The sequence below is a fragment of the Corvus kubaryi genome, unplaced genomic scaffold (genome assembly GCF_017639235.1).
Source record: "Corvus kubaryi isolate FWS band 111438036 unplaced genomic scaffold, C.kubaryi_AGA036_p1.0 69, whole genome shotgun sequence".
NCBI classification, from domain to species: domain Eukaryota; kingdom Metazoa; phylum Chordata; class Aves; order Passeriformes; family Corvidae; genus Corvus; species Corvus kubaryi.
This window is the reverse complement of record NW_024582057.1, coordinates 5,318,926-5,343,507: the sequence shown is the minus strand read 5'-3', so window position 1 is coordinate 5,343,507 and position 24,582 is coordinate 5,318,926. Positions and strand designations below refer to the sequence as shown.

Sequence of the window (24,582 nt, the reverse complement as noted above, 5' to 3'; positions counted from 1 at the left end):
CTGTCCTCAGGAGCGGGGGGTCTGGGGTTTCTCAATGCGGAGAAACAGATAGTCCCTGAAACCGCAGATTTTATTTCTGGCAAAAAATGCTCCCCCAGCCAGGGTTTGTGTGCGAGACAAGTAATTGTGCTCCCTTGCTTAAATAAATCATTGATGGGTGAAATTACACATGCTCACTTAAAATGTAATGTGATTAAGAGATTATGGGATCGCAGTTAATATGTTGCCTCACAGCTTCTGGACACAATTCCTGACACCAGAAATCCATCAGCCACAACTGTCCCTCCTTGCGGGGAGGCAGCTCCTCCTGCCACCGGCAGCCGTGAGGTTTGGCCGGGAGGGGGGACCGGGGGTCTCCCGCCTCTGCTCCCCGCAGGGGGTCGGAGAAGGTGAGAGGGAGCGTCAGGTTTGCGTTCAAATAAATAATAACTTCTTGCTGTTGTTTTCTGGGGGGAGGAGGAAAAAAAAGTTAAATGGAAAGGCAGGAGACGGGGTGGGGGGAGGAAGCGAAGGGCTGGGGCTGCGCCTGCAAGCTGATTACCTCTCATCTGAAAGCTGCTCCATTTCCTCACACATCGGGTAAGTCCTTTATCATGAGGTGGCACAAGCCCTGCCGGGGGCTATTGGTCGCCCCGAGGAAGGAGCCGGGATGGCAAGCGGGATCCTATCATCAGGCTGCATAATAACCCCGGGCTCGCCACAGCTGCGCTGTGACCCTTTGTGATGGAGCTGATAGCGCTCCCGTGAAATAATGTCCTCCTTTTGGGTGTGAAATCACCATGTTTATTAATTGAGCTAGACATGAGGGTTACCTTTTTCTTTCCAAGCCATGAAAATTTGTGATTCAGGGCAAATGGTTCCCCCTTCCCACTCAAGTTGTGTTGCCAAGGGGTTGAGAGAGAAGGACCAGCTGGGGAGAAGAGCTATTTTGGAAGGTCGAGAGGGACTGAGCTCTACGGCAAGTTCAGAGTAGATTCATGCGCAGACACCCCACACCTCGCTCAACCGCAAAAGCAGTCCCCAGGCAAGCACCGCGGGGAAATACCAAACTCATTCCCAAAGGATGGAAGCCGGGGTGGGGAGGGATGCGCCCCTCGTAGCCTGCCCTGGCCGTCCCGCGTGGGGATGCGCGGCGCCCCACGCCGCGGTTACCGCGCAGCCCCACGCACGCACTTTAGGAGGTGGGCCGTGCCGAAAGAGTACGGCGACTGTCTCCACACGCACTTTCCTTTCTTTTTTGGTTTGTGGTTTTTTTTTTTTTTTTTTTTTTGCTTTGCAATTAGGCTTGTAACGAGCTTATTGCAGTATGTTCTTCTGGGCCAATAATACTTGTATTTAACCTAATTAAAGCCGACCTTTTAAAATATCTGAAATATAAACACGCCTTTTTTTTTTTTTTTTTTTTTTTCTTTTCCCTCTCCCCCCTCCTTTCCTACTCTGGTTTAACAATTTAACGTTTGACTCTCCGGGCTGGAACATGCAACCTTTCACCAGAGCACGGTGAGAGAGAGGGAGACGGAAAGTAGCAAAAACCTGCGAATGAGGCGGAGGGACTGGCTTTTCCCAAGCGTCCGCGACACGCTTCCAGGTAGGCAGCTACCCCCACCCTCCCCCGCCTCCCGGGGCCAGATTTCTTCTTCCCTCATTCCTCTACTTCCTCATCCTCCTCCGGTGGGCAGGGGGCGGCAGGCAGGGAGCGAGCTGGGTGCCGCCCAGGAGCCGGGGTGACAACGCTGGGCGTCGGGACCCACGCGGGGACAACCAGCTCCCGGGGAGGGGTGCGGAGGAAAGGGAAGCGCTTCTCCCTGCGCGCCGAGCAGCCGCGCGATTTTCGGCCGAGCGCTGCCTGCCGGGGGGCGGGCGCGCTGCGTGGGGCCGGACACGAGGCTCCCACGGGAGGCAGCGGCACTCCCGCCTGCCTGCCGCTTCCCGGCCGAGGTGGGGCTGCGAGGCTGAGGCAAAGCCACCAGAATAACTTGGTAACGAGTGTGTGCATTAATGCCCTCTACGCCCGTCACGCAGGAACTGAACGAGTCTGTTTCCCGTGAAAGCCCACCCTCGCACAATCTCAGCGAGTTTTTTCCGATCAATGGGAAATTTAGACCTTTTTTTTTTTTTTCCCCAGGGCAAACCCGAATATGCTAATTTTAATATTTTTTATTTTACTTTTTTTTAAACTGTGTAATCAGAATTATCCTGGGATTATTTTTTTCCGTTGAATGACATTACAAAGAATTTTGTTAAAGAAAGCCAGACTAATTGCTGCCAGAAGAGTCTTTTCATAGAAAAGTCTGGTTTTCATAAAGCAGTTTCTGTGGATGTTGCGGTTAAATCCAAACGCAGTGGAATAGTGGAAAGGGGATTTTTTTTTTTTTTTTTTTTTTTAAGATAGATAGATAGATAGACAGATAAAGGCGATTTTTCTCAGCAGCAGGAAAGACCACGCTTTAGTAAAAAAACTATTCAGGGATTCACGGGGCACACATTGAGAAGAACAAACGCCAGCACACACCCGAGTGGCCGCATGTTTGCCGGGCGGCTCTGCCCCCGCAGCAGCCCTCCGGTGCTCTCGCCCCCGGCCCGGGACGGCCCGTGTGTCCCGGCAAAGCCCCTCGCAGCTCCCGGGGCAGTTTCTCCCGGGTCGGGGCTCTGCGGGCTCCCTCGGAGCGCAGGGTGTGAAGTGCGGCCGTCCCATCGGTGGCCCGACACCCCGTTCTCTTGTGAAAGTCTCGGTCCTCACCTGCGGCGAACCCAATAGCGCTGATGGGGGAGGCAGGACCCCCACCCGGAGCCCCCCTGTCCCCGCCTCCCAGCAGCAGCAAGGCGGACAGGACACCAGGCAGCCTTAGGGAGCGCAGCGGCCTTCCCGGGAAAGGTGGGCCCGGGGTCGGCCGCAGTGCTAGCCCGGGGAGGTGGGGGGGTGGGGGGGCCTGCCACCCATCAGCCGTCCCAGGCAGCTACGCAAAAACGAGAAGCAAGAAAGATCTGAACAGTCCCGCAAGGATGTAAAGATCGCTCACATTTTTCTCTTCTTTTTTTCCATTTTCTTTCCTCTTTAATTTTAAATCTCCCTCGGTTAACCATCCTGCTTTCCTCTCCTTTTACTCCCTCAGCTAGGGGGTCTTAGGTAGAATTTTTAACCCACTTCGCAACATCAGAAACAGAACAGGACCCCCTCGTCTGAAGGAGAGTCAAAACAAATAAGTAAAAGACGGAGTCTTTCCGTGCCGCGGGGCAGAGCCTGCCCCACCGTGCCCCTTCGGGGTCCCGAGCCGGTCGGAGAGGGCAGGAGCATCCCTGCTCCTCTTCCGTGCCCAGCCGCTCTGTCCCGCCGGGTTGGGGCTGGCTCCGCCGTGTGAAAGGGGAAAATCGGGATGGAGGCAGATTCCTGCGACAATCTCCCATTCCGTTGGCCACAGAGAGTCGCGGGACTTTTCCAGCCGCCAATTTCCAGCCCTTCCCCTATCACCAGCAGCACAGCCACCGAGAGGTGGGGGGTCCACACACCTCTTCATAACCTAATGCCCGCTTGGACTCCTGGAGCTCTTCACCGTGGCAGGGAACAGAGAGCTCAACCACCCCGCGGGATGGCTTTCTTCTTTTTTTTTTTTCCCCCAACAACAACAACAACATCCTCATACTCTAACGCCTTTGCAGACAGAGCAACCCCAGCCCGGTACTGCTCGGCGGCCCTTTTGTTCCCGGTGGGGAGACCCGGTCTGGCTCGGCTCGGCCCGCCGGGGCTGCGGGGAGCCCGGTCCTCCCCTCCCTCCTCTCGCCGGAGCGGGGACGTGATAAAAGGAGACAGGGCTCTGAAAGGATTTGATTGAAATGGCGTGTGCCAAGCTGATGGGAGCCAGCGAGGGACAAAGCGCCGAGGAGCCATGGACACTCGAGCAATTATTCCTCCACGCTGAAGGTGGATTAGTGCAATGGAAAGAAGCATATGTTCGGCCTGGGGCGACACTCCCCCTGGCTGGGTTTAGAGAATGAGAGCGGAGAAAGAGGCTGAACCTGGAATATCAACTATCCGGGAGACAGCCCACCCCACCCCCTCTTATCCCAGCCTCTCCAAAAGTCTCAGGGATGGAGACATAAATATACACGCCCATAAAGATGAATAGATAGATACAAACAAACACACAAACACCCAAAAATACAGATGCACACGCACCTCTAGGTACAGCCACACACGCGCACACGGCGCTGCACACCGGCTCTGCACAGATAGGCAGGAGCAAGAGGCGCCCTAGGTGGAAAACCTCCCCGGGTATGGCAATGTGAACAAATAAACAGCTGGCCTCCAAGAAGGTCATAGCAGCAGCCAGTTCTGCTGGAGGCTCCAGTTTCCCCAGACCTTTCCCAGGAAACTTTCCAAAAGCAGCTGCAGCAAGGAATGGGGTGATCTCCATAACCCCCTACCGGGACCATGTCCAGGCCCTCCTGGAAACACAAAGCAAAACCTCAATTGCCCCTTTTCCACCTGATTTTCTTCTAAGCCACAGCCACCTCCTGTTCTCTTTCCCTAGCTCCCTGCAAAACCCCATCCTTTCCAGCAGGATAGCTGCAAGTTCTCTCAAGGGCATTAGGATGGGAAGAAGCCCCAGCAGCCAGCCTGCCAGCAGCCAGCCTGCCAGCTCCCATCCCAAACACCGGCATGCCAGGAACAGCCTGCATCAAGGCTCCGTGGCAATGGGACACCCATCAACTGCTGTCCTGGATCATCTACACCCATACACAGGCTCCAAAACTCAGGCAGGCACAGCAGGAGCACATTTTTAGCACTAATACAGTGTAGCTTGTTAGGCCTAATGAGGAAAAAGAGCACTGAGGCCAGGCACAGCCCCTGCTTTCCTCCCAGCACTGCCCCACTGGCCTCCCCCTGCCTGGGCGCACCAGCACGTGATGCAGTGTGGGGTGTCTCCCCAGCTGTTGTCCAAGCCATCCCGCTTGCAGGGCAGAGAGATAAACTCCACCACAAGAGAGGAGGAGACAGGACAAGCACAGGGAGCAGCATCAGAGGGCAAGGAGGACAAGCTGGAGGGAAGGGCGCCTCCAGCAAACTTTAAAAGGAGGGAGGGAGATAGAAGGAAGAGAAGGGAATACAGCTCTTTCCTTCTCCTGGGAGCCCTGAAAAATGCTCTGCTCTACAACCAGAAACATGCCCCAAATATTTCACATCGCCACTTCTTTATCCTTAGCTTTGGGGATCAGGATGGACCATACACAGAGAAAAGGGGGCCAGCTCTGACCAAAGCAGTGCTGAGGCAGGAAGTTCTGCAGGATGAACAAGCAGGTAGGAACATAACCAGAAACGCTGTACAGAAGCAATATACATCCCTCAACCTGCGAGTGTAACTGCACAGCTCACACTCCCGCTAGAAAGCAACTCTCTATTCAGAGCCCCTGCATCTGCTTTCAATCAAGTATTACAAAGGGAATTAACTATACCACAGGCAGCAACAGCAGTGGGGCTTGAGAGCATCTCTGGACAGAAAAGGTCTTCATGTAGAGGCTGCAGATCTCCTACAGAAAATAGGATGTGTGTGTGTGTGCACAACATGCTCAAGGAACAACGTGGTGAAATGGCTTGCACTTCACACCCAACAGTCCTCCACCCTCCTGCTGAGCACAAGACAATTTCTTCCTCACCTAGGCTTTCCCAGTTTCCCCTCCTTGCCCTGGTTTGAAGATCCTCTGTGCAAATGAGCTCTGTGACTACAAACAGGACAATAACCATGGAGCTTAGAGTAACCTCAGGGCCCTAGTTTTGAGAGGGAGGGACTCATGGGGAAACCACAGGCTTTGGGTGCCAGCATGTGCCTTGCAAAATCAGAGCCTGAAAGAAAAGTGCCACAGGGAAACAGCGGGTCCCTCCTACACTACCAGAAAGCTCTCCATAGTCTTATCCTGATTTCCACACTACATTCACTCAGCGAAGATGCTCTAATCGCTCTATTGGTATGATAAAAATTTTGGGCCACCAAAGTTGAACTCAGCATCAGAGAGACATGACTACAGTGTTGTAAGAGGGAATAAAAGACAGATTTGTCACCTTCATATCTACATCACCAGAAAGAAGTAACAGTTCAAGAATACAAATATTCTACAAATAGCCACCATAAGCTATATGTCTGTTTACCCTGCCTGAAATATCAGCTGTTTCATCCACCCAAGAAAGCCTAGGAACATTAACTAGAAGAAGAAAAACAAGGCTATTTTGCTATTCTGAAGCCAGTAAAGCTCTGCTAGTAATGGGTCATAAAAGACTTTCACTTTTCCTCTGTTTCCAAATGCTTGCTTTAAACTACTTCTTTTCGGGACTCTGGGGTTACTAAACTGAATACTGCAAGTGGAGAGGTTGCAGCCTATGCAGAATAAATGATTTAAGAACTGGGCTTGGCTGATTTATTTTTTCCTCCGTATTGGAGATAAAAAGAAGGAACACATTCTAGTAATCCCTACTCATTTTCACAGCCATTCTTGCACCTGTAACTCAAATAATGAAGCCATTTGTTATTTATATTGCACTTTCCCCTCCATTCTAGATTTCTAACGATCTGACCCTGTTTTATGGCCCTGACAAAGCCTGAAACCGGTGTGGACTTCCAATAATTGAACAATATAAGGAAAAATCTTTAACTGGAATGAAGCAGATGTTAGCTTCATGCAGTCCCCTAACTTGATTATTCTTTGGACAGGTTAGACAAGCATTAGTGATTGATAATGATGCTAATTAACCCCTTTCCTTTCCAAAACAGTAAACCAATGCCAGCAGGATTCTGCAAACAGCACACACGAAGTGTGTACCAGTATCTGTTCAAAGTGGATCAGGGACACAACTTCATTGCCCAGTGCTCAACAAAAACCTTATCCTGCTGACACCAAGCTGGCTCCAAATCTTCTCTAGGAGTTAACAGTTCCAGCTGCTTGCAGGGCAGAGAACAGAGACATGGCCCTTTCATGCAGAAAAGGTGCACGGGACAAAATCGAAGGCACCGTAATTCTTTTTATACTCCCAACCTTTCACGTTTGATTATGGAGTCAGTTTAAATCCCTCTGCCCTCACTAGCTGGGATGGACTTCACACTGCTCCCCATCGGAAGGGTGCTAGTTATTTCAGCTACACTTTCCTAACATGAGAGCTGAGGCTCTGGGAATCTGGTCTGGGCTGAGACATGCACGGAACAAGGAGGGAAAAGGAAGTGCACATTCTGGAATTTAAATGGGAGGTAGAAGATGAGTAAACAAACAAGGAGCTGATCTGATTATGCAGTCGAATTTATCATGGACAATAAAGAACTTGCCTTTAAATGTAAGGGTTTGGATAAATGAATACTCCTAGCAAGTGAATAAAATGTATTCAATTAACTAAAAACCTTGTGCACTTCTGAACTGAAGTGGAATCGACTGTAATTGATTTATTTGAAACCAGAGGTTAAGGACTGAATTAGCTAAGTACAACTGGGTATTTCAAGCCACTGACTTCTCAAATGTCAAATCCCTTCTATTTTAAATATTATTTCAGCTGCGGGGCATTGCTGTCCTGATGGCTGTTCCACCAGTTAAATCTCAAATTATATTAATATTTGATTTTTGGAGGGTGGGGTAAAATACGGTACAAAGAGGAGGGCTCTCCTTGTTCACGGTGAAAGAGCACCAAGCTGTATTTTGGTTCGCATGTAGGAATTAGCTTAGCGTGGCAGCAATGGTCTAACATTCAGCCACCATTCACCCTCGTTTTCAGCTGATATGGGGGAAAAAAATAACAACAGATTTTTGTTTAGTGTATAAAAGCATGACCTAGAATTTCACTGCTGCACCTCGATCACAATGTTAAAAATGCATCCAAAGAATGCTGAAGTAATTAGCACGTTTTAGTAACTGCACATCGGTCACAGCAGAAGAGGCTGAACCGAACCTAGTCTGATTTCCATTATCGCCTGTAAAATCCTTCCTTAGAAATAATAGTAATAAAGAAATCTATGCAAGGTCATTTCATTTCTGGTTTTTGGTGGCTTGATAATGCAGCAGCAGGATACTTAAAATGCGCTCTCCTAGCATGAAGTAGCTAATTATATCTTTAAAACATTATTTATTATGACCTTATAACGTTCTAGCATAAGACTGCTTTATACATTGACCAGTGTAAAACGATTATATTGGGTACAGGCTTCAAAAAGTAACAAGCATCTGTAAATCCAGATATGAATGAATGGTATTTAATAAGATTGTTTTTGTTTAAAAATGAGTATTTATGTGTTGCTGTAGAAAGAGCAGCAATGTATTGCTGTTTATGAATGCTATTGTGCCTGAGGTTAGGATCCCCCACACAATCTGAGATGCAGCCAAGAAAAACAGCCCTGATAGACAATGCTTCACTTCACCTGCTACAATACTGTGCATTTCATTTATGTCAAGAATATGTACAGTTAGGGTTCATTCACCTCATTATTTTGTTACATCTACTTTACGGTTAACCAGTCTCTCTTGGAAATAATAAATAACTGTTTTTTAAACAATTGCAGCTTTGCATTCAAAGGATCCACTTTCAATTTATAGAAAAAAATATTCACCATTTTTATAAACTAGCTGGCTCTCGAAAATAGAATTTAGACTCCACCAACTCTCTTTCTGCTTGGCAAGATTGATTTTACACTGCCTTCCATAAGTAGATTACCAAAGCAAAATGAAACATCTTGGGCTTTATCTAATGCTTTGCTTCACCAGCTCTACCAAACATCAAAATATATGAGTAAATGTTAATTCTTTGTGCAGCTTTATTGTAAACACCTTCCTCTTAACCTCCTCAATTTCTGCCTGAGCAAAAAGGGGAAAAAAGGGAGAGAGAGAGAGAGAGTCACGGAGGGGAGAAAAGAGAGAGAAAAATCAGCCTCCACTACCAAAATATCATCAGCACTTAAAGGAGACCCTCTCTTTAAAATGCCTTTACATTCTAAACTGCATTAAGTCTCCCTTCCTATGATATAACATAATCCAGCCTGATCCTGACTTCACCTACCCCCCAGGCCAAAGAAAATAGATTCAAACTCTGAATTCTCACATGTTTTTATAGCCCATCTTCAAGACGTACACTCAATTTTTTTAAAGCGAACTTCCCTGTTTCACAACTGGTTTCCACAAGAAGAAACTCAAGATAAAAATTTCAGTCCCTTACAAACTGACACAGCCATCTCAAAATGTCAGTCTGTGCATTCCACTAAAACACGAACCATCAATCAGAAATAATCTGTCTCCTGCAAGATTTCACTAAAGTTCACAACCGTGAGATGATTTTGCTGGCATAGACTATGGAGCTTTTCTTTTTCTTGAGGGGGAGGGAGCACCCAGCTCTGATTTATCAGTACATAATTTTTTTCATAGCATTCATTTTCAGCATTTTCTCAGTCATGATTCTTTTTTAAATGTCCTTCTTGAGATGTGTGTTTTAATCTCTGCTCTCCGTTAGGACAACTACATGTACAAAATTTTACAGGCTTATAATTCTGTATGCTGTATATAAACATAAATAAAAACCTAGAGGTCAACATAAATAAAATAAAACTTTTATTTTTTAAATAAAATTATGTTTTGGTTAAAGAAAAGATAGTGTGTCATTTTTGTTAGTAGTACAGACAATTTTTTATCCAAAAGAATACATTGTGCTTTATTGTGTCATTTGTCTGAATACAGACTCAGTGGAATATCTAAATGATACCCTGCTCTGAACTCCAAGTTGAAAGTAAGTTTTTATTATACTTGAGGGAAACAATGGGTTCAGCTGCTTATTGCAAGGAGCAATTGTCAAGGGAGAGTTAAACTCAATTACTGTAACCATACTGAATAAAAAATACTGCCAAGAACAAAAATACGCCTGGGTAAAGACAGCTACTGAATAAAAAAATCGACATAAAGCGTATCAAATATTTATTTATCTGGGCAACAAAGGACTATGATACATTGATAGGCATGGAAACTACTGCCGGCACAACTCAATACAATACAACTATAACTGCTTCCAATAGGGCCAGTGGAAATACAGGATACCAGGTGGTCCCAAATGTTTGAAGTTCTTTGGGAAAAAAAAAAAAAAAAAGGAGTAAAATAAAAACAAAAGAAAGGGAGAAAGAAAAAAAAAAGAGGGGGAAAAAAGGAAAGTAAAGCTAAATCTTGTTTTAAAAGACAATATTAATTTATTGCTCTGTTGGTGCTTTCGGGAGAAGGACAGTGGATGAAAATAACTTTTTTCATTTTCCACAACACATAAGGGTTGTAAAACCACTAACATGTTTAAAAACCTTGCCAGGGTCCAACATCACTTTATTTTATCTTCAATGAGAAACTAAATGTCATACTAATTATATATAAAAATTATGGTTTTTTATTTGTTCAGCTGCTTCATTGTCGCTTTTAACATGCTACAACAGGGCTAAAAAGGATGAATCCCAGAGAAAAACCCCCAAAAAACCTCTGATATCTAAATAAGTACCATGAACCACATGATGAACTAAGAGGGGAAGATTTAAAACCCACTAAACAAGAGGTAAACGAGATCACCAGATAAATAAAAAAAGGCTTAAAACAGACTCACCATATTTACAATTCCCATTAAATTACACATAAATAAATATATACATACATGAACACTGATTCCCTTATATAATAACCGTGAATCGTGTTGCAATAGAAAGTTCAAGTTGGTCGCTTTACCTTGGACAGGAAAAAGTTCTACAACTGAAGATATGACATGGAACCGCTTGTGTTTTGTGTTCAAATTTATTCACAATACTGATAAAATGTCATCAGTCCTTTTTGCCTTTTGTATGTCTGCTGTTGCTGTTGTACTTTTTCACTTGTTTTATTTTCATTTTTAGTATGGCTACAATCTTAACTGAAGTTTATGTAAGGGAAGGTGGTGATTCAGTCCGGTGAAGCTCATAGAATTTTTAAGTATTATTTATTTCTTTTTGTTTGTTTTTTTTAAATTTTTTAATATATTTTTAGAAAAAAAAGTCCTTTTCTTTTTTATTTTATTTTTTTGTTGGGTTTTTTTTCTCCTTTTGTTTTATTTAAAAAAAAGTTCACAAACTCAAGACAGAACTTTTTTTCTTTGCTGGCTCCGTCCCCCTGTTCTGTTCTCTTAGGCTCCAAACTGGGGTAAAACGATGGTGGCAGTGGGAAGAGGGGGGAAACTTAAGCAGGAGCAAATGGAAATGTGGATGCTGGGAAGGGGTGTGGAGAGAGGACAGAGCAGTCCTGCAGAGTCAGAGAACAGGACTGGCAGAAGGACGCTCATTCTGTTGCTGTAGCCTGGGGTGCTGGGTGTCGGGGAGAGGGAGGAGGGAGATGAATAGATCGATGCGCTATGAGGGGGAAGGGAGAGGAGTGTGTGGGAGGGGGGATCCTCACTTTCGGTGCTTCTCCTCTTTGTCGCCGCTTTTGGTGCTGTTGTCTGTGTGGCTGTTGGGGTTGTTGCTGAGGTACATTTTGTCCATGGCCTTGAGTGCCTCAGTGAGATAGTTCTGCAGGGCAGTGACGGCAGCACACACCGCCGGGCTCCCAAAGCCGTGCGAGATGAGGTTGAAGTGGGTCAGGCAGCTCTGGATGCCCGGCTCCAAAATGGGGTTGGGCCGCGAGTTCCCCAGGGGAGATCGGTCCTGAGCCAGCAGGTCGGTGAACTCTTTACAGATCTGTCTGTAGCACAAATGGAGCAGAGAGACAGAGGGAGGGAGGGAGGGAGGGAGGGAAGGAGGGAAGGGAAGAGAGAGGGAGAGAAATGAACCATCACTGGCAGCAGCAAAGCCCGTGCATTCTCCCTGCTAGACTGCACAAGCCCCTGGATCAAGGGGGCTCCTGCTCCGGAGTGCACACACTCTCTTGCTTCTCCCCCTCCTCTCTATGCATCCTTCCCCCTAATTTTCACACTTCCCCAGCACACACAAACCTCTTCCCTTCACCTTGCATGCACACACAACAGCACACCATAAATCACACCCTGGCCCCATCCAACACACAGGCAGACAACAGGAACAGGGAGACATATGCCTCTTGCCCCACCGCTCTCCATACCTCAGCCCTCAACACTCTCCACAAACACACATCCCTGCCCAGCCGGGATTTGGGGCACAAACACAGTTTAAAGTTCCTGAGCAGGCTTAACAGATGGGCTGTGATGTCCAAAGGTAGGTTAAGGGATTTATTCACATCTTGGAAGATCCCTTTCTTTGGAGGGAACCAGAGAGAGATGTGGGCCTCTTCCTTCACAAGGCTAAAACACACACCTGTGTGTCAGGAAGAGTGAGTGAGGGCAGAGCAGGCAACTGAGGATTTAAATTAGGGTATTCTGAAACATTTATATATGTAAATCTCTATCTCCAAATCCAAAGGGACCTTTCCACAGAGGGGAAGGCTGACGCTAACCAGCGCCTGGAAATTTCCTTCCAGGGAGGTGAGAAGGGAGGATACGAGGGCATGGTGCAGAAGATAGGTTATATCACCCACTCACTGCACAAATGGTTGGAGAAATAACGCACCTTAGCGCAAGAGAGCTCAGAGGTGTGTTGAAACAGTTTGTATTCTAAAACCCGCATTAATGTCTTCCAGCCATAAAGCAGCTCCCATCTCCTGCTTGTGTCCTCTGGCACTGTGCCCTTTGATGACACCTCCACTGGTAATTAAGGGCTACCAAACAACCCTTTTAATTTCCAGCAAACATACCAAAACAATCATTTTCTTTTCACGCACCACCTGGAAGTCTAGGCAGCCCCATCAACGATAAACTCTGCTAGCATTTTAACTGCATACAGATTGTCATTTAAAATATATTTTTAATATCCCTGTATTTGCTAAGTAACAGAGCTGCTTAGGCAGGAAGAACCATTGCCGATTTTAATGAACTGAAATCAGTTTAATGTGCCAGTTTTATTTTACTGTCAATGGGAAGCCTCCCCCTTCTACTTCAGTTGATAAGCTAAGTGAATAGGCCCAGAAAATGTTTTGCTTTGAAGAATTACTGCTTTTCTGTAACTAAACATCCACCCTCAATTTTCACAACTCACATTCAAGGTAATCTGTGCAAACTGATTTGATGGAAACCAAGCTGGGTTGCAGAGTTCTCCTACACAGGAAGGCCAATACACACCCTCACAACTTGCAAAGCCATCAACCACTGGTTCTGCAGCAAACAAATACATTCACTAATAAAAGCCCCAAACCTGAGTTTGCCCCCCTCCCTCATTTCTAAGCAACATGCCAAAAAGTTAAATGTCTTACTTTGTAGCTAGAAGCATGTTTTTTCTTGTGACTTGCTCGTTTGGATCGGAATGTTGTCGGTTGAGAAATTCAGCTACTGCTTTGGCAGGAAATTCTGTCTCACAAACATACCCAAAATCTCTAGCTAGATGCACTGCTTCTCCTGAATAGGGAGGCACGGGTGGGGATGGAAAGAAACACATGGCTCATCAGTACACATCCCACAGAGGCAAAAATCCATTTGAAAAAAACTCCAAAAAACCACTACATTCTACTTGGGCTCTTCTCAAAGGCTTGGGCATTTTCTCTTTGAAAAAGTTAGGGAAAGAAATGCTAATTACATCTTATCTTGCAGTTTTCTTTGCTTCAGTTGAAGGCAATGCAAATCTGTATTTTCATGACAATTGTTAGAAGTGAAATCTCACACAAGAATTTTTAAAAGTTCACATTGATTAACAGATACTTTTAGACAGACAGGCTCCATCCACCTAGAATGTGCGCTTCGATTTACATCTCCATACCTATGGAGAGCCATTTATGTACATTTTATTCACAGCTATTTACTCTGAAAATGTGTTTGCCTCAGCCACATCTCTATATTCTTTTGCATTGCATCAATGATTAATATTGATCATAATTACTCCTAGAGCTCTTCTAAATAAAATGCATTAAACAGCTAAGTGTTTAAAATTTAACTTGATTGCATATAATTATATGTTCACCCCCAAACAATTAACCATGAGAATTTTAGGGTCATTCCACTGAGTCTGTCTGTTTTGTTGATTTTCAAATCTTTGGTTTTAATTTCCTGAACCAGTTGGTTTTTACTGCAGGGCTTCCTGCCATTAGCTCTAGCTCCGGAAGAACGCATGCGCCAATTAGAGCTTCAAAGCCTCAGTCCAGTGAGCTTGTTTCCATAAAATGGAGCGGATCATAAACAATAACAGTACTCTAGAAACTGCCTCATCGCTACAGGACTCAGAGCCCCAGCAATGTTTATACGATCATCTCCCCAAAATTAGCCACCATCACCAAGTTATCTGAAGATCGGGCCTCTGGTTTTGTTTTTTTTAAAAATCATTCTTTTCAAAGCCATTGTATGTGAAAGCCAAACAGAACAATAGATTACCATAAAACCTTCTCCATATTCATTAACATCACAAATAATGTTAAGCATCTACCAAATCTAGACTTTTTACAAGTTTTCCCCTCATGATTTTTTTACCACAGCGTGTCAATGCAATTGCAAAGCCTTTTCAGAAACATGAAGACGCGATAATTTTCACGCAGTATAAATATAGTTTGTTCACTAATCCTGATGTTTAAAAAAATGATGTCTGGCATCATCGCACAGTGCTCTTTTCCCCATCTCTTTGCACATGAAACATTTTTCGCAGAATGCGAAGCAACAACAAAACAAATTTCCCCCTATACAACCAAACTTAAGCTGAACCTGGACAGCTCGGGCTGAGCTTAAAAGCACTTTACAAACTGAACCGGTCTAAAATGCAGTTGAACCCATACATAAGGGGAAAGGAGAAGGATCTATTTGCAGGCCTCAAACATACTTTGTGTCAGCCAGCGTGACACAGCCACTGCTTCAAAACTAAATGACTGCAAACTCCTGAGCTCCCTGCCTCCCAGTACGGACAGCATAGGACATCCCAAGGCATTAAAAGGAAGCTGCACCTTTTCTGGCCAAAGCAAAGCAGAGGAGAATGATATAGCCAAGGGAACATGTGTTCTGAAAATGAGAACCAAAAGGGAGTGGGGGCTGGTGGTGGTGCAACTTTGAGGCTTTCAGGACGCCATTAATTCATGGCTGAGGTCAAGGATTCCCAAATTAATTCAGGAAGTAATGGTCACGCATTTCTTAAACGCAGATGTCAGAAAAGTTAAATGATTTACTGTTATGTGGCTGCAGGCTGAGAGGGAGAACAAGCTTAAAGTAGCTGCAGTTTCTGACATTTAAAATCACTTGGTTGTCCACCTGTGGCAGAAGAACAACACTGAAGTACGAGAGGCTCTGCTGCCCGTAACTTCCAACCTGATACTCAGGGGTCTCTTACGGGGCTAAGCCCACAATCCCCCTTCACAGTGATCCTTCCCGTGCTGCTCCCAATGAGATCTGCTTACTCCGTAGAGGGATTACTCATTTGAATGAGTGAGCAAGATGGGGCCCTGAAAACAGCTAGCTCGGAAACTTAAAAGCAAAGAAATGGTAGAACGCTTTGCTGAGTCTGCAGGACTCGCACAAACCCGTTTCAGTTATAACAAAAAGCAAAGACACACAATTAACCTGATCTTTTTATAAGACACAGAAAATAACACCCTTCCAAATGCCAACAAGCAGCACTGACTCTGGGAAAGCAGTAAAAAAACCCCAAACAACTCAACACCAAGTCTTCTCCCATTTGGCAAAAGCAACAGGCACATTTTCAAAACGAGCCCTCCCAGCTCTTTGAGTCACTTACCCTCCACGAGTGATGTGAGCAAGGTAACGTTAGCAGCTTTACGCCTCCCGGCTGGCAGGTTTAGTCCTATTTTGTCCAGTTTCTCCCTCAGAGATCTCCCTCCATTTTTAGACTTTGCCCTGCTCCACACAGAAAGGCGTTGAGAAATGGGGCCTGGGGGAGCACCTGCTCCTACTTTGGCTCCCACCCACACATGCCCCAACACATCGCCTTCCCATGGAGGGGAATAAAGGCACAAGGGACGGGATACATGCCTGTGGGTGGCCGAAGACCAACTGTTGCTGAAAGCTGAATCCCAGCTATAAGGATGGTGCTTTGGATGTTTCCACATCTAGAGAACAGGGGCCCTCACTAAGGTCTGGATCAGCCCCAGGGCTAATGGGGAGCTCTGAGGTGGCTGCCTGAGCTCCCAAGGTGCCATGGACACGGGCAGCTTCTCCCAGGTGTGATGGGAGGAGGCCAATTTGTATGGCCGGCAGCCCCAGACCATCACCGTCCTCACACCAAACTCTACATGGCCCATCTGTGGCTTCTCAGCAGAGCTGGACTAAGCGGGGCTGCAGAGATGGGAGCTGCCTCAATTAATCCTGAATGTTATTCCCTGCCCAGGCACTGCCTAACTGCCTGGGTGAGACCACAGGGTGCCCGCCACTAAGCCGGTCATGGGGGTGCGTGCCCGTGGGGGTGTTCACGGCCACGACGGGGGCAGGGACGCGCAGGGGCCCTCACGGCGGGGCTCGGGCACCGCACGAGACCGCGCGTTGCCATGGCGACAGCGCCCGGGGCCCCTCCCGCCGCCCGGCCGCGCTGCCCCGCCAGCCGCGCGCGCCCCGCCCCCTAGCGGCGGCCGCCGCACTCCCCGCGCGCCACCGCCCCGCGTGGGCGCTCGTCCTCCTCTTTCCCTGCCTCCATCCCTCCCTCCCGCACGGCACAGCCCGGCATCCCGCCTCCCGCGTCCCCCCGCCCCTCACCTCCGGAGCACTCCGCCCAGCAGGGAGGCGTTGAGGCACTCGGGCGGCGACAGGCGTCTCTGCACTTCCGCCACCGTGACCTTGTACTTGGAGGTGGAGCTGAGCAGCGAGAGGCGGCCCGGCACCGAGCAGAAGACCTCGTTGGGGTTCACCACCCCGCCGAAGAGCGCGTCCTTGTTGATGGGGATGGAGGAGACGGCGTTGTTGTTAGACTTGGAGAGGGACACGGGGCCTGCAGGGAGGGAGGAGCAGGGAGGTGAGGGTGAGGAGCGGGCGGGGAGCCGGGGAGGGAGGAGGAAGCACCCGAGCCGCTCACTGCGGCCAGCCCCGGCCCCGCACCGCCTGCGGGGCAGCGGGGACGCAGCGGGGGCACCCCTCCCCTCTCTCGTCGGGAGGCGCAAGGAGGGAGCCGGACAACCCTCGACCCGCAGCGGGGAAATTGAAAAGAGCCCGCAGCGGCCCCCCGCAGCCCCTGTCGGGCGCCGAAGCCGCCGGGTGCCGCACGTCGGTACCGCCCGTGTCGGACGGGCAGTGCCCGGGCAGCGGCGCAGCCGGCAGGATGTGTGGCAACCCCGGGGCCCCGCCAGCGCACAAATTTAGACGTGGAAAACCCGTAACGCGGAGGAGAACCGGCACCCCAAAATATATCTTGGTCCCTGTCCGGCGGCGGCTGGCGGGGAGGTGCCCTGCCGCCGTTCGGTGCCTCGGGTCCCGGCCGCCTTCCCTTTCTGCTCTGCCTTAGCCCGCTCTGCTTGGCGGGCGCAGTCCAACCAAGCGGGGGGCTCTCTCCTTTTTGGATAGATCACTTGTGACATTAATAGCTCTGGGAAGGCTAATAGATACAACAGGAGTTAAACGAACTCTTGAGATTACTAATAAAAGAGCCAATTATCATGTCGACTTGGAAAGAGCATCTCTTAAGATTTATCCCTTGCACATCTAATTTGACGTGACAAAGGCTTTACAGGCGGGGGGTGGGGGGGTATGAAACTTCAGGTTCGCTGGCTGTACAGCGATTAGGGTTAGAGAGGAGAGTGCCTCTACTCAGCACCTCTTTCCAGTGGTGGCCTGGGGACCCAAATTCCAGGCGGCCACGCAGCCATGGCACCCCTCAGAGCAGGCAGGAGCTAGCTACACCTTCCAGCTTTACTCCAACAGCATCTCACTATACAGCATCCCAACACAAAACCCATCACTTTCCACCGTTCAAGAACCTGCTTTGCAAAATGCCTTGTGCCACCTTTCCCAATCCTTCAGTTGTGGAAGAACGACGGGAAATGAAAATGGAGTGAAAAATGAAATAAATATTTTACACGATTTGGGTACCAGCTTCCAAGCAATCTAATTCCAAGTGAAGCAAGCGCACAAAGCCAACGAAAACCAAACCACCCTAACAACCGACAGACACCAGTTTCCAGAAACTCGCCCCTTGTTCTCCACCAGTCCACCTCATCACCGGCGTGATTTAAATAAGAAAACCCGGAGGAGGGAGAACAACGATTTCACTTTCATAGCCCCGTTTACCAACAACGATTCAAATCCTCCTCTCAGCCAAATGCATGGGGCAAACCATGAAACCCAATTGTTCGCTAATGCACTAAAAGACCGGCTCGGATTTTCTAGATCATCTGCTAACATTTTTCCTCGTTAACGACAATAATAATTAAAATGCACGGCAAACGTGGCCATTTAAGAGGGCAGATTTTACCGCACATCGCCCATTTTTCTTTGCTTCCAACCTTTTGGCCAACACTACATGCCAGAGGAAGGAGCGCGGGGCCGGGGGGCTGGAGGGGAGAGGGGGAGGCCGGGTAAGTCCTCCCTGCGAGCAGTCCCCAGCCTGTGACGACATGTTTGGTATGCGCAAGGAAGCGGCTTACCTTTCTTAATTACAGTTTGATCTGGGATGTTAATACCGGGGTCTTCTACGTGCTGCAACAAAAGGAACAGGCAGGGATGTCAATGTACAACCACAACAAAAGGCAGGGAGGGCCGAGGTGGGATGGGGTGCGGGAGAAGTTGTGTGTCGTCTCCCCCCCCCCGCCCGCCCCCATTGCCGGGCACGGTGTAGGGAGAGAAACAACAGATCCTGCATGGAGGGAGGGAGGGAAGGGAAGAAGGAGATTTGGGGGGGGATTTCCTTTATCGAGAGGAATCCTGCATCCCTCCCAGCTCTTTCCCCGATCCCCTAGAAAAATACAATAAATCACTCACACACCCCCGGGGCCCGAGTGGCCTTAAGCTTCTGAGGGCTCCCTCCTCCCGTCCCTTCTCTCCTCCCCGGGAAGCAGCCCCGGCCCGGCCCAGCCCTTCCCCGCCGCTGCGCCCGCTCCCGCGCCCGCGGGAGGGAAAGCACAAAGGAGCGCGGACCGGCGCGGGGCCGGGGGGGTCCACGCACCCCGCGCAGCCCCGGGCTCCCCCACTATTGTCCCCTCGCAGGTTCCGCGGTCGCGGCTACAGCTGGGGTTCGCGCGGCGGAGTCACGACGTGATTAGAAAGTCAAATGAAATCATGTTTTCTAATTCCAAAAACTGACAGGCAATATAATGTCTGGCTGTGTTTACAAATTAACACCAGTGCTGCTGAGATAGAAGATTTCGCAATCGTTACAAAACTCAGGCATTACCATTTAAAAAACTATTACTTCCTTCTCTAGTCTTTGTCCAACAATAATACTGATTCTAACATTTTCCATTCTGTCTTGGATTTATGCTCCTGTTAATTGTGCCTGATCTCAATGATTCCGGGTGGATGGTACTAAGTTGCTTTATTACAGGTTTTATTATACTCAATGCTCTCATTTGTAACTTGCCTAAAGTGCTTCTGGATTTAAGTATAATTAAATTGAGAAATGTTCAGAAATGACTACTGCTGCAGTTCTTGTGTTTTAACTATATGGGGAAATATGATCCCTTTATGCATGCACCCTAAACCCATAAAGTAAATGTAGTGTGGCATAATACTTTTATTTGTGTTATTTCTACACATATTCTGTACAGGGAGGACTGTTAAGTTTAAAATCCCACAGAGATATTTATGATTAAATAATTTTCACCATCTACTTGACTTTCTTAAATATTTAGCAGTTGTTTTTATTAAAGGTTAACTGTTGCAGGAACAGAAAAATTCGAAAAATAAGCTCCCGAGTCAGATTTCTGTAAAAGATTTTTTTTTTTAACTAGATAAAATACTCCTAAAAGATACACCCTCTTATTTTGTACTCTCTTTCATGAAGCTTGCTGATTCAGTCTTACAGAGAAAAAAAATGGTTAGGCTGGCTCAAGGATTTAAACCAGATGGCATTTGGTTTTCACGAAGTATAGCAATGCTATTAATTCATAGATCTGCAGAGGAGGCTTCCCGAATCAGCCCACTGCCATAGAGCACAACTGAGGAGAGGGAGAATTCAAGAGAACATTTTAGGTCATGTTCTTCCTACAGCAATCAGGGGCTTGCAGTCAACAAATTAGTTTATTCTTGCGATTGCCTCCATGTTATTTTATATCAAGTTTAAAGAATTGACCTGCTTTTAACGGATCCAAATTGCTTACTAAATCCTCCACTTTGGAAAACGTATGCGTTTATTGCAAAACTGCTAAACACAACCAGCAATTTTCTGTGGCTAATTTAGCCAGATGAGGGCTGTAATAAATTCACTATTTTCCCCGAGTATAATTTACAAAAGATTTCAAAATGACCCCCAAAAATAGGTAAGTTCATCTGAACATTATCCTTGCAACACGAAACTGTACTCATTAAACTGTCAGCAAATATATTGTTGTAATATTTGATCCTGTAATTTGGGATGGCATTTCGGCAAAAATCACATCCAGATACCGCAGTTCCCTCCTCCTCTTTCCTCCTGCAAGTCAAGCAGCTTCAGTCCCTCAGCATGAGCTCTGTGGGCTTTAATAAATTTATTGCCATGTTCTAATTCCATTTTTGGGGAGAAACCCAGAAAGATGAACTTTGATCACAACCTATCGTGTTGCATAAGACCACTTTCCTAACTGAACAATAGCCCTGGCTTGCTTTGTAAGTAGCCTGTGCACTAATGTCATGCTTAATTAGAAATCATTTTTAAAGTGTGTACTCATCGATAACAGAATTAGGTCCCCCAAATAATACATCCTCCAATAGGCTCCCAACATTTAATTTAATATAGGGTGTAGCAGGTCTGACTCGAATTCGATAACCTATAGGTAATGATTTATGAGGTCATCCCTTTGCACCGCTACTAAAAGAAGGAGGCAGCATTTTACTATACCTCTTCCCTGATTTGTCAATTAATTCCTTTAGAGAAGATGATCTGCCCATACCCACTTATAACTTTGGATGTGGTTATCCCATATGCCAATCCTGTAATCATGGGAAACCAATTTTTCCTTCTTAGGCCACTTTACCCCACTTTCCCCCCATCCCCCCTTTACATTTGTGAGATCTCGTTAAATGTCCTCACAGGCATTTCAGACTCATGTCTTTCCCAAGGCAGTAAGAAATCCCCAAATCCACGGCCCTGTGGTGATATTATATATTCTTCCAATCGTAACAGCTTATTGTCATTGAGAAGGAAAGATATTGTTAACGATGACAGTAATTTGATTTATTTATATTTTAGTGGGCAAGTTAGCAGGGAGGCGTCGCACAGGGACGAGCTGTGAGAACCTTTTGTTCTAGGTGGGGGTTTCACTTTTCCCTGGGGGGGGGAGTTCTCTTCTTCCCTCCCTCTCTTTTTTTTGGGGGGGGGGGGGGGGGGGTTGGTTCCCCTCCCTCCCTCTACCCCCGACGTTGAGCTCCGGCGTTAAGAGGGAGGAGTGGGCCCTGGGGCGGCCCCTTGGCTTACCGGCACGTCCTCGATGGCGTGGGGGATGGAGTGGAGGGGCAGGTCGGCCAGCCCCGAGCCCAGCCCGTGCGGGGCGTGCAGCAGGTCGTCGTGCCGCCGGTAGTCCCTGCGTGGGTCGAGCCCCGAGAGCTGGTGGGGCAAGCCCCGGTGCGTGTGGAGCAGCCCCGTCTCCTGGCTCTGCCTCTGTCCCGGCCATCCTGGATGCTGGGGCTGTGGCTGGGCATGGAGGGGGTTGAGGCTGTACGGGTCGTTCACGTGGGAGTAGGGGTCCTGAGACTGGGGGTAGATGGGCTGGTAAGGGGGGGGCCCCCCCCCGCCCCCCCCCCCCCCCCCCCCCCCGTGGGAGAGCGGTGGGGCGCTGGTGTAGGGAGACTGACCCACGGTCCCCAACTGGGGTAGCCGGGCTGTCCCGTTGCTGGTACTGTCGTGGCGCTCCTGAGGTGGGGAGCGGGAGCGGGGGGGCGTTGGAGGGTGGAGGGGGGTAGAGGAGGGGGAGGAGGGGGAGGGGAAAGAAGAAAAGAAAAACAAAGATAATATCAAACTGATTCTCCTCAAAATCGGCTTGAAAATTTCATCTATAGGGCAATGATGGGCAAATCATCGTCTCCGAGGCAGAGAAAAGCAGATCTGGAGATCTCTCTGCCTCTGATTTCCCTTCCCAAATAATTAAGGGGCAGTCTCGCTTTTTAAAAAACAATAATAACGGCAATAATGATAACAGCAATAATAGCAATAATTACAACAGGACTGCTTATAAAAATTAATAAAACATTGCGGCGGTACAGGGTGGATTCACAACAGATCGCGCCCCTGCATTTCAGGAGCAGGTATTTCCCACAAATAAAAAGAATAATTCACAAGCGGGCGTTATTGAAATAATAATTCTGCCACAACCCAAAATCCTTCCTCTGGCCCTTAACAGAACCGAGATAAATACTGTCGCTGAGATTACCGATCGCGTCCCAAGAAAACCCTGCAAAATCCAAGCCCACTGCCATTTTGTTACCAGAAGACGCCGAAATAGGCTCCAAACAAACCGGTCGTTCCCCCCAAGAGTTTTAGAAATGTTTCGGAGCGAAAGCACTGCCGTGGTCCCCCACCTACGGGGAGAGCCGTCCCGATGCCCGACCGAACCCCGGGCTCGCCAGCGCGCGATTTCGGAGCGCAGCGGGCAGCGGCGGCCCGGCCGCCGGGGAAGCGGAGGAATGCGGCACGCAGCCGGGGGAAGCGCCGCCGCCCCGACGGGCGAGCGGCACCGGAATGAGCCCGGGCGTTTCGGCACGGCTCCGCCGGCTCTCGAGGCCGGGCAGATGAGCCCACATGAACGTCTGGGGAAAAAGGAATGGCCTCCACGGAGGAGGATTCGAAGGAAAGAACCACGATCCCGAAAAAGGGAAACGAGAAAGCGAAAATATTACGTTTTGCAGGTGGCAAGGTGAAGGAATCGAAGCGGTAGGGTCCAAGCAAAGCCTTTTGCCGTTCGCTCAAAGCAGACCAAAAAAAAAAAAAAAAAAAAAAAAGGGGGGGGGGGGGAGGGAAGAAAAGAAAAATAAAGAGAGAAGGGGAAAAATGTAAACCACCGAATTTATAAAAATGAAGGAAAGGAAAAAAGCCCTCTCCGGAAAGCTGGGTGCGAAACCCCCACTGCCACCGCCGACAACAATAGCAACACCCAGCGCGCACCGAACCCCCTCCGAGAGAAACGTGAAGCAACTCACCATAGCCGAAAAACTGTGCACTAACATCTGCGAAGAGTCGGGGGTTACAAGTCAAGGTAGAAAAAATAACGAAAAGGCAGAGGAAAGGGACCGGCGAAACGCGCAGCCCCCGGCGGAGCCCCGCGGGTGCGGGCGCGGCGCGGGCGCGGAGGGAGCGCGGCCGGAGCCCGGCGCTAGGCGCGGGCGGCAGGACCGGGGCGCCGGGGCTGCTCCTGCACCGCGGGCGCGCCACGATAATCCATCAGAACTTGCACCGATCTCTGCTGCCCTTCATCGAGTGTTCCCAAGGCGAGCTCTCTATCCTGGCGCGGTGTGAGGAGTCAAAGTTGGTTTCTTTTTTTCTTTTTTTTTTTTTGTTTTGGTTTTTTGTTTGTCTGTTTTGCGCTTTTTTTTTCTTTTTTTTTTTTTTTTTTAGCGTGTGTGTGTTTGTTTCTTAATCCTTTTTTTTCCTCTGACTCTTTTCTTTCTTTTTCTCCTTTGACTTAGCTGCTGCTTCACTTGAGCTCCTAATAACAGATCTGCTGCCTTCCTGGAGACTCCTAATAGCAGATATTCATGACTATTAATATTACACGAACACTTAATAAGGGAAGAATGGCTGGAAATCGAGCGTGAAGCGGGAAGCCAACTCAAGGCAGAGCCTGTTCTAAATGACGTCCATTGAATGAAGAATCAGTGTATCTAATCAGAGATGGGGGAGAGGGAGAGGGAGAGAGAGACAAAAAGGGAGAGAGAGGGAGCGGGAGAGAGAGAGGGGGCACATGCTGCTGCGTCTGACGAATCACAGGAAAGGGGCAACATTTTAAAAGGTTGCAGGGCATGCAAAAGTGAAAGAGAAAGAGATCCGGAGAGAGGGAGAGGGTGGGAGCCGGGAGGGGGGTGCAGAAGGGGGGTGTGGGGGGGGAGTGGGAGAGACGGGCAGGAGAGAGGGGAGGGGGCGCGGGATCTCCCCCCTTCCTTCCTCACCTTCGCTTCGCTTCCCTTCCCTTCCCCCCGGCTACCGCCTCCCCATGTCCCCAGCCCCGCAGTCCTTCGCGGGCGCACCTCGGGCTGCGGCTGCTGCGCGTAGCCGGCCTCAAAGCCCAGGGAGAAGAGCGGCTGCTCGCTTCCCGCTTGGTTCTTGCTGCCCTCGGCCGCACCGCCGCCGCCTTTGCGCGGGGTGGGCTCCGCGGGCCCGCCCGCCGCCGCCGCCCCGTCCATGCCTCGACGGCGCCCCGCCGAGGGGCTCCCCTCGCCGCTGCCCCCGCGGCGGCCGCCCCGTGCCGCCGAGCCGGCTCGCCTCCGTGCCCCGCGTCCCGGAAACCGGCTGGGAAAGTTTTTTTGGG

General features: G+C 48.6%; 1 protein-coding gene and 1 long non-coding RNA gene across 7 annotated transcripts in view; one reads left to right on the top strand and one right to left on the bottom strand.

Annotated features, from left to right (window-relative positions):
• The first annotated feature begins 606 nt into the window (after positions 1-606).
• LOC121674586 lies at positions 607-6,397 on the top strand. Its single transcript, XR_006019677.1, has 2 exons — positions 607-1,588; positions 3,658-6,397. It is a non-coding gene; the product is annotated as an uncharacterized LOC121674586 (long non-coding RNA).
• Positions 6,398-9,730: 3,333 nt separating this feature from the next.
• The window catches only part of TFAP2A (transcription factor AP-2 alpha), a 20,478-nt gene continuing 5,626 nt past the window's right edge, over positions 9,731-24,582 (bottom strand). For 2 of the 6 annotated variants that reach the window (XM_042049052.1, XM_042049053.1), the window contains exons 2-8: positions 21,917-21,974; positions 21,540-21,815; positions 18,577-18,628; positions 16,697-16,928; positions 15,726-15,844; positions 13,273-13,414; positions 9,731-11,694 (exon numbers count right to left, since the gene is read on the bottom strand). In XM_042049052.1, coding sequence (XP_041904986.1) covers positions 11,406-11,694; positions 13,273-13,414; positions 15,726-15,844; positions 16,697-16,928; positions 18,577-18,628; positions 21,540-21,815; positions 21,917-21,974 — 1,168 coding nt within the window. In that variant the 3' untranslated portion in view covers positions 9,731-11,405. Of the gene's footprint in view, positions 11,695-13,272; positions 13,415-15,725; positions 15,845-16,696; positions 16,929-18,576; positions 18,629-21,539; positions 21,975-23,257; positions 23,635-24,301; positions 24,497-24,582 lie in introns of those variants that run through there. The other 4 variants (XM_042049049.1, XM_042049048.1, XM_042049051.1 and 1 more) reach the window with 3 other exon arrangements.